This window comes from Typopeltis vanoorti, chromosome 24, assembly GCF_054136105.1.
Source record: "Typopeltis vanoorti isolate ZY-2024b chromosome 24, IOZ_Tvanoo_1.0, whole genome shotgun sequence".
Lineage (NCBI taxonomy): Eukaryota > Metazoa > Arthropoda > Arachnida > Uropygi > Thelyphonidae > Typopeltis > Typopeltis vanoorti.
In genome coordinates this window covers 20529543-20542222 of record NC_143572.1, presented here as the reverse complement: position 1 = coordinate 20542222, position 12680 = coordinate 20529543, and the positions used below count along the sequence as shown (strand labels likewise).

The following is a 12680-nucleotide window of genomic DNA, read 5'->3' as shown; positions in this document are numbered from 1 at the left end:
AGATGACTTCTTTTCCTTTCCATGGTAACACTACTATTTTTACTCTCATGATCCACTTGAGTTCTAGAAATTATTTTTACTAAAAGAAAGCTTTCATTCCTCATTCCATCTCACTATTGAAGCCATAGTTTAACAAAAAAAAAAGTGTGGCAAAACAGTCCAAGAAAAAGATCAGCATATGACAAGATGCTTGAGACAAGACCTCCAGCATTCTCAGCCTACACTGAAGCATGCTGCAAAACAGCCATCAAGAAATTCAAATCCTAATTTGCAAGGACCAATTATTCCTTCTGGTCCTTTACAGTTGGTTATTACATCTGCTTATCTGTTCATTTACCTCTCTCTCTCTCTCTCTCACACACACACACACACACACACACATATCCTGATATTACTATTGTAATATCACTTAAACAAAGCTGACCTGGCATTATTTTTCTTCTTTACCTGCTAATAGACGACTAAAAAGAAATCAGAAGAGCCTTAAATAATGTAGATTACAAAAAATCATCTTGTTCTGATAGTATCTGTCAGTTATACATAAAATTTTCTACCATCTTTTCTCTTTTATGCTCAGCGGCAGCAACTGCTCCTGAGCATGAAAGCAAGTATATATTTAGATCATTCCTAAAAAGAAAAAAGAAAAAAAAAGGAGATAAAAATCTGTCATGAAATTGTCGACTTATTGCTCTCATTTCAGAATCCTATCTAAAATAATTGGGGGGGGGGGAATCAAGTTCACTCACATGCTTGCTATCTAATCACTGACTACAGTCCATATTCTGACCTTCATTGCTCACCTTTGAATATGTTGAAGAGCCTGTGCAGTCACCCTTGACTTTCCAGAGCATTTGAATGGATTTGGTATCAAGACTGCTCAGCCATCCTTTGCTCTAGCTCCAATCCTCTCCTTGGTTGTTCACATGTCATGACATATGACTTACTCTCTTCATATTTCTACACTAATACAGAAAGTGCTCCAGGACTCTTCTCTATCACATACTCTCTTTTATATATAAATGACATTTTCCCAACAGCCAATAACTCTGTCCAGAATTTTTCTGATGACAGTATGCTCCATTCCTCCAACTCATTTGACAAACCTTGCAGTGCACAAACATTCCAATCATGAAGATCTACAAACAGGGCTTTGAACCTCTCCATACCATGCTAAATTTAAAGATGTGGATAACTTCTTCACATTCCTTGCTACCAAAACATAGTCTGCATTCTCTTTTTCAAAAGCAATCTCAGTTCATCATCTTTTACCTTTGATTAACACACACATTGCCAGACAAAATCAGATCTCTCTTTCTCTCTCTCTCTCTCTCTTTTTTTTTTTTTTTTTACTTCTTCGACTAACATATCTAGCCCTTCTTAACATGTAATGGCGGAAACACATCATATCTATAGCTTCCTCAGCCTTGAAAAAAGACTTGGTATCCTTTAACAAATGGTTTGGTTAAGGATTGATCCCTAGAGCAGGTTTCTTGATAATCTGGAAACCTGCTCCAGGGATCAATCATGGAACTTTTTCAAGGCGCTTCCAGGCAGCCACCTACCAATAAGCAGGATGTGTCCTTATACCAGGTGATAAAATTCGTCATCCACCTAAAGATATTCACAAATGTTTATATCCACACCATAATTTGGACCCATAGCCAGTTGGAATTAGTGCATACAGCCATTCAGATCAGCAAAAGCACCTCACCTTATAATACTGTTCTTGTATTTGAGTGATGCGTGAAAGACTTCTGTAAAAATTCCTAATGTTGTTCAGATACAGTTTGGGTTAATCAGTAACGCTTGCACAGACTTGCTTCAGTCATCTCATAGATGATTTGTTTCTGCCTTATGTTTTTTTCACAGGTACCTCCATAGGTATGGTTCCACTGAATTGGCGCTGTCATCCAGCATTCCTCCACTTCTCACTAAACCTTCTCCTCTTCCATTCCATTTGCCACTATTTTCTGGAACAGCCTTAATCATGAAGTGCTTCTCAATAATTACTACCTATAGCTGTTCAAGAATATCAATAGGTCCTTCTCTCCTGATTTGTGCTTGTGGATGGCACTAATATACTGTAGGTTCTGTAACTGCTTTTGTGAAGGAATGACACACACATATATAGAAAAATCATTAATAATAACAAATTTATTAGCTTGTCAGCTGGATTAGTATAATTGATAATTCATGTAATGAATCTTGTGGTCATATATTTCTCATGTTTCACAAACTATTTCTTGTTAATCTCTGCAGTCAGACTGGTATTCAGAAAAGTAGAAAAAAAAATTTATTTATTTACGTACCCCATAGTGCATTTAAAAGAACACCCATGTCTTTGGGTTCAAAAGAAAGACCTGAGTTTGAATTGTGTATAGAGTATGAGGAGCTTTTATAAATCCTACCTCTGAAATCAGCTAGAATGTATTTTCCTTTTAGAACGTTGTTTTTTCCTTTCTATGAAAGAGACAAAACACCTTAAGAACCTTTGCTGTTGACAGGCATAAGCAGGGTTTTAGAAATACCACTTTAAATCTACTGGTTATAAGAGATTAATTACCACCAGCAGGTGTGTGTGTGGATTACACACACACACACACACACACACACACACCTGCTGGTGGTAATTCACATATATATTTTTTACCACTATTTCAGTTTCAGCAACAAAGAGAACCTCTTTAATAATAGAATTTAAAACAAGCATATTCAAATTATGAGCAATAATTTGTAAGATCTGTAAATTTGTAAATTAAAAAAAATTTATAAGATTTGGCATGTTTTTCTTTAATTTTTCCACTAATCTATTCCCCCCCCCACCAGCATCTTGCATGCTACTTCTCCTCCACCACTTGCTAATCAGTTACCAGCCTGTCATATGAACACGTTTATTTGACTCTCTTATCTCTCAAAGTACACTACAACTGACTTTTGGAGAAAAATTATGTTAGTAAATGCTTCTTCCATTTTTATGTATGCATCTCATATAATGGATGAGTTTTATCTTATTTGAAATATCTAAACAATTATCTACAAGAAGACTCACTAATCAATCAAACCGACACTCAATCTATCAAACCAACCAAAACTAATTTTTTTATTTAACATCAGTGGTAACTAACATAAATTCTCTAAATTTCATGTCATTTTGATACTGTTTTGCTTTTTTGAAGTCAGTAAATGATTTGTTGAATTTAGCTTTATAATAGGCTGTATTAAAAAATACATTTCTGGTATTTATTTTAGAACCCATCTTTCTTTGGAAAACAGCTAGAGGTATATTTCATGGGTGATTTCTGTGTTACATAATTTTTTGTTTCTTTTTGTGAAAATTGAAGTTTCATGAAATCTAAATATCTCCACTTTAAAAAGACCTCAAAATCCTAGTAGTAATCTAGTTTCTGTTAGCAGTCTGCCATTTTTTTATACATTACAGAATGCAACTTCATTTTTGTAGCACAACCACTCATATTCCTCAAGGAATACAACCACTTGTATTCCTTGAGCCTTGAAAGCATGTTTTAGTTGATGAACAGAACTCTTTCTCCTGTGTTTTTAGTATATTCTAATTCCATCGTTTTCAGTTTTGGACTTCACAAAACTAAAAGAACTAGTTTGTATTTCCTTTCATTTATTTTCTATAATGAATAGCGAATTTATATAAATTATCCATAAAATAATTCAATTGGGTTAACAAATAAGTTTACGAAAACAACAGAAAAAAAATGATCAGTACTTGCAATATACCAGACTAACTTTCCATGATGTAATGTCAGTAACATGATTCGGTTTCCAACTCATCTTTGCATGATAATTGTGTTTTTTAATAACACTATTAGAATGCCTTTTCATCAATTATGTATATAATTACACTAAGCTAATTAATAAGTTAAAGATGCCAAGAAATTATATTCTTGGTTTTATCCTTTATCTAAATCTAAGCAAACAAAGTTTGTGTGTGAAGTAACTTCACGACTAAGCTACTTTTATATAGAAGCTGATGACTTCACATCCATTGCCTTAGTATCCCATAATGCAAATCACATATTCTTACAGACGTATAATGCTATGCATTATGAGAAGGGCCACTACCCAGAGTGGCTTCAACCTTTATTGAGGTCTCATCAGTGGGTACCAGAGTTGTTCAATAATATGAAGTCATTAGCCTCTATATACAAGTAGTCCAGTCATGAAGTTACTTCACACACAAACTTTGTTTACACTTGGATAAAGGATGAAGCCAAGAATATAATTTCGTGGCATCTTTAACTTTTAATATGACCAAGTGAAAAAACTTTCAATGGCTAATTCTTGTTGTGAATTGTGAAAATAAGTTTACATCAATACTACATTACAACTGCATACAGACCTTAGAGTTAAAGAGGGTGTTGGGAGAATTACAGTTGGCATTGAAACAAATGAAAATCATTCTTAAATTAATATTTTAAAGGTTGTTGTAAGAATGGTGATGACTTGCAAGTTATGCAAAATAAAATATTTGAGAATACTTTTCTATTTATTTCAAGAATAAATAGAAATGGTTTTAGTTTATAAAAGGGTGAAAGATAATAGTGCCACCTGTTGTCATACATAGAAATTACTTCACATTTCCAAAACCACAGCAAGGTATCTCTGAGAGAGTATCTCCATTCAAACTAACTTTTGGCAAAACAAACAGTTTATGAAGGAATTAACATATTAAATATTAATTGCATAAGATATTCTCTCCTGGTTGAATACAAAACTTTTGTATTGCATTAATTAGAGCCCCCCCCCTCCCCAATGCTCAAATAACACTTGATAGTGAGTGAGATGTTTTAAAATGAAAAACTAAAAAAAAAAGTATAAATTATGTGAAAAAAATATTGCAGTACTTTTTGAATATGTTTACAACAAGACTGAAAATTCACTCGCCACTTGTCTCTGATTACTTGCTCATGGCAAGTGGATTTTGGGAGCCCAGGGCATAAGATTATACAGATAGATTAACTACCAACTCCTAACAAATATCAGGTTTATCTAAACAAATTTTGGGCCTGATACATAATGAAATAGGATGGGATGCAGTTTAATTATTTATAGTTAGCTGGAAAGACAGTTTGTAAATAATTTTATTTACATTTATTTTATTTTATTTTATTTTATTGTGTTTTTTTTGTATTTCAGAAGTCAAGCTGGTTGTGGACTTTGGTGTTTATCTCTTCTTCCATCAGTGTTAACAATTTGTTATATGACACATTGGCAACAAACAAGTTGTAAGTTTCTTGTTCTCTGTTTAAAATATTATATGTATAATACATATGTGTTATGTTGGCACAAATAATATTATATTATAATACTCTGTATAATAAACTTATTTATGGTTGCTACACTAAATTTTAGTTTATAATATTCCTAACCACAAAAGGTTATTAACCTCACAGAGAATGGAATAATTGGGAAACTCACTCACTCACTCACTCACTCAAGAGAGAGAGAGAGAGAGAGACCAAACTTCATGATGATGATGATGAACATAAGTAATAGAATTATTTCATGGGTACCTCCACAGAGTTTGAAGACGCATTGCAGGAAACCCATGCTATCCACACAATATCTATTGCACTTCTTCTTGAACTCGTTTACTGACAAAATACTCATAACAGACTCTGGCAACTGCATTCCACTCATTCACTATTCTCTAAGCAAAAAAAAAAAAAAAAGCTAGTCCTCATACCCTTGCTAATCCCATTCTTACTCACTTTCTAGAGATGATCCCATGTTCCATTTGCTCTAGCCAAGTGCTAAAATATTTTTTTTGCATCAGTCCTATAAAACCTTTTTAGTAACCTAAATATTTCTATCATATCTTCTCTTTTCTGCCTATTAACCAACTTTTGCAACCCACAAACCCTTAATCTGCCATCATAGGGAACATTTCACAGACCATCTGCCATCTTGGTCCCTCACCTCTGGATCCCTGCCACCACTTTCTCACCCCAAGTAAACCTAGGTGACTAGACCTGTGTACTGTAATTCAGATATAATCATATCAAAGCCTTATAAAGTGAAATGGTAACTTCCTTATCTTCACTTATTAATGTATTCTTTAATAACCAAGTAATCTAACAAGCCACCTAAGCAATATGCTTCTGAAATTCACCTCTACCAACACTCACAGATCCCTACCTTCATCAGTTTCCTGGAGTACAGTTCCATCAGTTGGTACACAGCTTGTAATTTTTTCATCCAAAGCTTCCATTATCTTTTGCCCATACTGTCAGTTTATTTAAATCATCCTGCAAGCTCTCTATATTGCTTTGATTAACTGTAATCCTACCCAATTTTGAATCATTGGCAAACAGCTGAATATTAACCCAGATACAAGCATACCAAGTCAATCTAAGACTGCCTTGTCTTAGTTTTATCTCAAGAAACTGAAATTCACTTATTGCTCTGCACTCAGCCTACATAGCAACTTTCAATAGCTTCAGAAAAACCATCAACAAATCCAAATATGACTTTGAAATGGTCAAGTTCACATAAATTGCCTCTTGCTCAAATGGCATTCAGTCACAACTTCTGTTTGGTGTCTTTTCCCAGCAGTGGGATGCAATAGGTGGACAACAACATATGCGTTTTAGGGAAGAATGAAATTATACAGGCGTAATGGGTTACATTTGAATGGCTTTGGAGTGAGTGCACTGGAGAAAGTGTTGCTGGATGGAAGCACAGTGTGTGACGCATGCAAGAGATCAGAAGAAAGAGATGAAGAGAAAAATCAGAAGAGTGGTATTGAAGAGAGTGCTTGGCAATGAAGAGAGAACAGGAATGCAAGAGGAACAGGGAAACTGGGGGGGGGGATCTGAGTGGACAGGGAGACATGGCATAGGAAGAGTTGATATTAAAAGTGACAGTGAATGTGTGTATGAAGATGGAGTATATTGCAATGTGGGTGGGGAAGGTGAGACTTAGCAGATATATGTGGTAAGTGGTGATAAAGGTGATTGGATTGATGTGGTGGGGAAATCACAACCAAGTGGCTTAGATAGGACTGATTATAGACCTAAAAATGAATTACTGTGTTTGTTTACAAATGCCAGAAGTATCAGAAATAAGGGAGATGAAATGGTTTCACTGATTAAGTTTATTTGCACCAAAATCATTGGAATAAGTGAAACATGGTTGAATGAAGATGATATTCTAACAGGAATAAAAATGGAAGGATAGAAAGGACAAGAAGGCAGGGGGGGGGTGCTGATGATGATAACAGGGGAATTATGTCTACATAAGGTAGACATGAAAGAGAAATAGTGGCAATGGTTATGAGGCAGTGTGGTGTAACTTGGAGGTTGAAAGGAAGACATATTTAGTTGGATGTTGTTATAGGCTCAGGCATGTGGAGGGTAGTGATGAAGAAATGTATAAATAACGTGGATTAGTGAACAAAGGAAGGGTAATTATTATGGATGATTTTAATTATGGTACTATAGATTGGAATGAAGAGATAGCATTTGGGAATAAGGAAAATGAATTTCTTGAGAGATAATTATCTCAGGCATGAAGGAGAGCACGCGAGGATCGAGAGTTCTAGATCTGATCATTTCCTCAGAGGATGTAATTGTGAGAGGGGTTTCACACTTTCCTCCAGTTAGTGAAAGTGATCATGAAGTGATTACCTGGGTTGTGGCTGACCATATGTAGACTTTTGCGAGGAAAGGATATATGTGGAATTATAAGGCTTAAGGCTGGTTATTATGACAAGCTTAGGCAACAGCTTAGAGCTATAACATAGAAGAAGGAGTTGAGTGGTAAGGAAATAAATGCACCAAAATCATTGTACATGGAAACTGACAACGAAATATATAACAGCATCAATTTGTGAATGTATTCCAAAGGCCAAATGGCTGAAGAAGGTAGGTGTAAAATGGATGAATGTGGAACTTAAGTATGAAATCTGGAAAAAGAAGGTACTTTGGAAGAAGTACAAAATGAATAATGATAATAATCAGTTACATGAAGAGTATAAAGAACAAGTCAGGAGAGTGACTCAGTGCAGTATCCCAAAAAAAAAAAAGGTCACTAGTGATGACCTTCCTCTTTTGGGGTCAATTTTAGGTTTATTGTTGTTCAGTTGACTATTGTTGATTAAATTTGACGGTAATTTATCAGAACACAGAAAGATAAGTAAATAATTATTTATTGACTTATTGCTGATATTTCGCTGGTGTTATAACCAGCATCTTCAGAGCACAAAACACAGTTTGTCACAGTACGAGATTACAACAAAATGGTGTTATAATGGGACTAATTTGAAAAATTGTAGCAACAACACAAAGATTAAAGTCCTAATTAGCTGTCCTCTATGTAAAAAAAAAAAAAAAAAAAAAAAAAAAAAAAAAAAAAAAACAGAGAGAGAAAGCAGATACTAGTTGTCTTAAGATGACTGTCTCCTAAATCTTAGGCAAATTTATACAGCCATATTTGTTAAGATTCGGAGTATGTTTCAAGGCTTCTGTTGCTTACAATCTCTCTGACTTGTAAAAGCTTCTGTTCAGTACTTTTGTTTTTTTCACTCGATCCTGTGTGTAGAGGTATCCAAAGAATGGTCTGCTAGGCCTGACTTGCCATAGCGATAGTGCCGGATGTATCTTTTATGTTCACTGATGCGGATATCCACAGTTCTTCCTGTTTGACATAGTAAGCTTGATCACACAAGCAGGGTACTTCGTAGACTCCTTCATAAGCAACAATGGAATGCAAAGTATACACTTTGTATCCCGTTGTTGCTGGGAAGTAGAGTAGATGAGAGAGATCTAGGAGTGATGGTGGACAAGAACCCGAAATTCAGGTTCTTGTCCACATTGCACAAGTTGTGAAGACATCACATCGGATAATGGCAATGAAGGGTAGACCCTAACATGCAGAAATAGAGAGGTTATGATGCCATTATATAAGGTAAACAACGACTTCCTGTTTACAAAATATTCTAGATACTTTAATCTGAAAGCACAGAATGGCTTCAGAAAAAGGATATGTATAGATTCAGATTTCTGTCTAAAATTAATAATAGAAAAATAGACGAGAGTACAATCTAGAAACACATATAACATTTATTGATTTTTGAAAGAGCATTTGATAAGGCAAAAAAGAAACATTGTATTTAGCATATTACAAGAAAGACAAATATGTAATAGAATTCTAAGAACTATTTTATATGTATAATGATATAGAGATATGATTGAACACCAAATTATCATCACAGAGAGAGAGAGAGAGAGAGAAAGAAATAAACCAAGGACTTGAACAGGACATCTCCTATCTACTACTATATTTAATATATATTTATATGAAATAGGAAAAAACTGTCAAGGTATTAAATTATCCCTAATGTGAATTTAAACACTTTTTTTTTGCTGAAGAACAGGTGATAGTTAGATTTAGAATAGTTTTCTGAAGAAGATTGTCTCCAGAAAGCTATTCTAACCTAAATGAAATATTAACTGAAGGTTTTAGAATAATAATCTCAACAGAAAAATCAAATGCAATGGCATTGAAAGTTAAGATTCAACTAGAAGTAAAATATTGATAAATAGAAAATTTTGGAACAAGTTAGTTATTTTACTTACTTAGAATGCATGATTTCATCTGAAAATGATATAAAAATGAAAATTACAAAATACCTAAATATAATATGCTTAATAAATTCTGTGCTAAATGTAACCTTTCTAAATTAAAAATTAAGCTTTGGATTCCAGATTAAAAGTTTGTAATACACTAGCTATACTGTAACTACTGTATGGAGGTGAAATTTGGGCAATAAAACAAAATAACAGCTGAAATAAAATTTATAAGAAAAACAGCAAAATAATACACTATTTGACCATGAAAGAAATAATGAAAGCATTAAACCAAGAACCAGTAAGAGAGAAATAAAGAAATATATTTGAATTGAACATGTAAAAATAGTGCAAATAGGAGGATTGTCCTAACAAGTGCCTCAGTATAAAAAGCAGATCAGGTCATTTATTGAAGAGATTTGCTAACAACTTCTGACACTATCAGACCATGGTAGGCCTAAATCCTTGGATTGGAAGAAGAATTAATATGAAAATTTTAGGCCTACCATGGTCTGATAGTGTCAGAAGTATTCATAATGTGTACTCATAATATAACGCTTTTATATATCATGGATTTCTGTAAATATTGCTGTCATGTGTTGTAGTGCATTCAAATAATATATTCTTTTCCTTAGAAAGTACTTTTTGAATCTTGTTTTTCAGGTGAGTGTGATGTCATTAATCCTTTTCAATGCAGCTGTTAAAATTATTTTTAAGCTAATCTATAAAATCATACTGTCCTTAGCTTATGCATCCAGCTAGTCTACTACAGTCATCTCTCACTGTAGTGAGCCTGCAGAGACCGAGGTAATGATAAGAGTGGAAGAGTTGCTACAGTGAATTTCCTTTAGAATAAATCAATGCTGGTGGTGTTGACTCTTATTATAACAACCTTATAAAGACTAAAGAATAGTTTATCATAGTCGGTTTTAGCATACATTGTACCTATGGGAATGTTGGGACTTTTCAGTAATTTGTTATAGCAGTTAAGTTCAGGGGATAATAAATCCCTCATTATTTTAAAACCGGATACGAAACTCTGAGATCAAAATATAAGAGTTTCATGCCGAAGAACTATCGGTGAGTCCAAGCGTAAGTCAACACCTGGGTAGTACAACACTAGGGCAACTCGGAGCAAAGGTGGAGCAAGCTCCATTACTATTTTCCTTAATATTTTCTCATAATGTAAAACGCAGCTCCTAGGAGATGTATTACTGTTTTACATTATGAGGAGAGGTCGCTACCCAGACCGGTTTCGACCTTTATTGAGGTCTCATCAGTGAGTAGGTAGACATAGACAATACCAAGGTTTAAGTGAAATGAACTTACATACCCTTACTATATGAATTGCCAGACCGGTGTACCCATATATTATTATTACTACGATAAAGAGCCAAGAGGCTATTTTTTCTGGTAGTGTAAATTAAGTTCAGGGGATAATAAATCCCTCATTATTTAAAAATAGCCTCTTTGCTCTTTATCGTAGTAATAATAATATATGGGTACACCGGTCTGGCAATTCGTATAGTAAGGGTATGTAAGTTTGTTTCACTTAAACCTTGGTATTGTCTAGGTCTACCTACTCACTGATGAGACCTTAATAAAGGTCGAAACCAGCCTGGGTAGTGACATTTCCTCATAATGTAAAACAGTAATACATCTCCTAGGAGCTGCGTTTTACATTATGAGAAAATATTAAGGATAGTGATGGAGCTTGCTCTACCTTTGCTCCGAGTTGCCCTAGTCTTGTACTACCCAGGTGTTGACTTACGCTTGGACTAACCGATAGTTCTTCGGCATGAAACTCTTAGATTTCGATAGATTTTAGCCTTCGAGTTTCATATCCGGCTTTAAAATAATGAGGGATTTATTATCCCCTGAACTTAATTTACGCTGCTGGAAAAAATAGCCTCTTGGCTCTTTATCATTGTTATAGCAGTGTTTACTATAGTGAGAGTTAACTGTAGTTATAACTGCATTCAGGAATGTTATATTCTATGCTGAGAGATGACTGTATAATACTTCTTGCTTAGACTAAACAAAAATGTATTATTAGAATCATTGTGAATTTGATTAAATGTTTTGAATCTACTTTGTTATGTAAACTGTCCAAAGGAAATGTGAAAATTTTATTTTCTTATTTATTTTATAGGGATGTATGTAAGAATTGAAACATTAGCATCCGGACTGTTAATCTGTTCTGCGACAGTAATTTATTTATACAATGAAAGGAAATATTTTATTCAGCGGCAATCCTTCTATATCAGTTGTTTTCTACTTTGTTTTATTTCTAGTATCATGCTTTGGAAATGTACAGTTGTAGGTAAGATTATTGGCTGAGCATTTAGTATTTATTTTAAAAAATAGTTTAATTATTTCATAAATTTTTGTTATTTGCTATGAAATGTGACTGGTATTTAATATTAATGAAATAAATCAGCTAACGCCTTTTTATTCCCATATACAGGGAGTAGGCGAGGCCATTTAGCCCTATCTAACTTTTGGAGACTGAGTGGGCAGTTCAATCTCCACTGGTACCAATCAGAGATAGATGGCCCAAGGCTATCACTAATTAAGCGGTATACAGTAAAGAGAGACGGCTCAAATGTGCCGCCATCTCGTGATCCCTAACCCTAACACAATATATTTAATGTCTGAAATAATGTGGGTTCTACGGTCGATTTTCTTGAGTTTACAGGACGAAAAACCCGAGTTTCCGGGAGGAAAAACCTGCTTGCCCATGCCAGAGATCGACTAACTCGAGAACCGGTCGAAAAAAGGCTTAGAAAAATTTCCTCTAGTCGCCGACTAGACTTGAAACCAAGTCTTCCTTCGTGCAGCCAAGCACCGTGGTGTGCAAACGTCACATCCACTGAGCTACACAGGCTCTCATTAATGAAATTGGTACTAATAAATGAAATGGAATTAACACTATGAATTGCTCTTCTCTAGTTGAAAGAGCTTAAATAGGCAAGATGGAAATTGACAGTAATCCACCTGGACAGGTAACGCTCAATGTTATTGAAAAGAAAAATAAAGCTTTATGTCAGATGTAGTGGTAGAAGGACATGAAATAAC

General features: G+C 34.4%; 1 protein-coding gene across 2 annotated transcripts in view; it reads left to right on the top strand.

The window, feature by feature from the left end:
* Dolk (Dolichol kinase) overlaps positions 1-12680 on the top strand; it is a 148166-nt gene that overhangs the window by 25734 nt on the left and 109752 nt on the right. For both annotated transcript variants that reach the window (XM_090413949.1, XM_090413948.1), the window contains 2 exons: positions 5170-5258; positions 11755-11925. In XM_090413949.1, coding sequence (XP_090270075.1) covers positions 5170-5258; positions 11755-11925 — 260 coding nt within the window. The remainder of the gene's footprint in view (positions 1-5169; positions 5259-11754; positions 11926-12680) is intronic.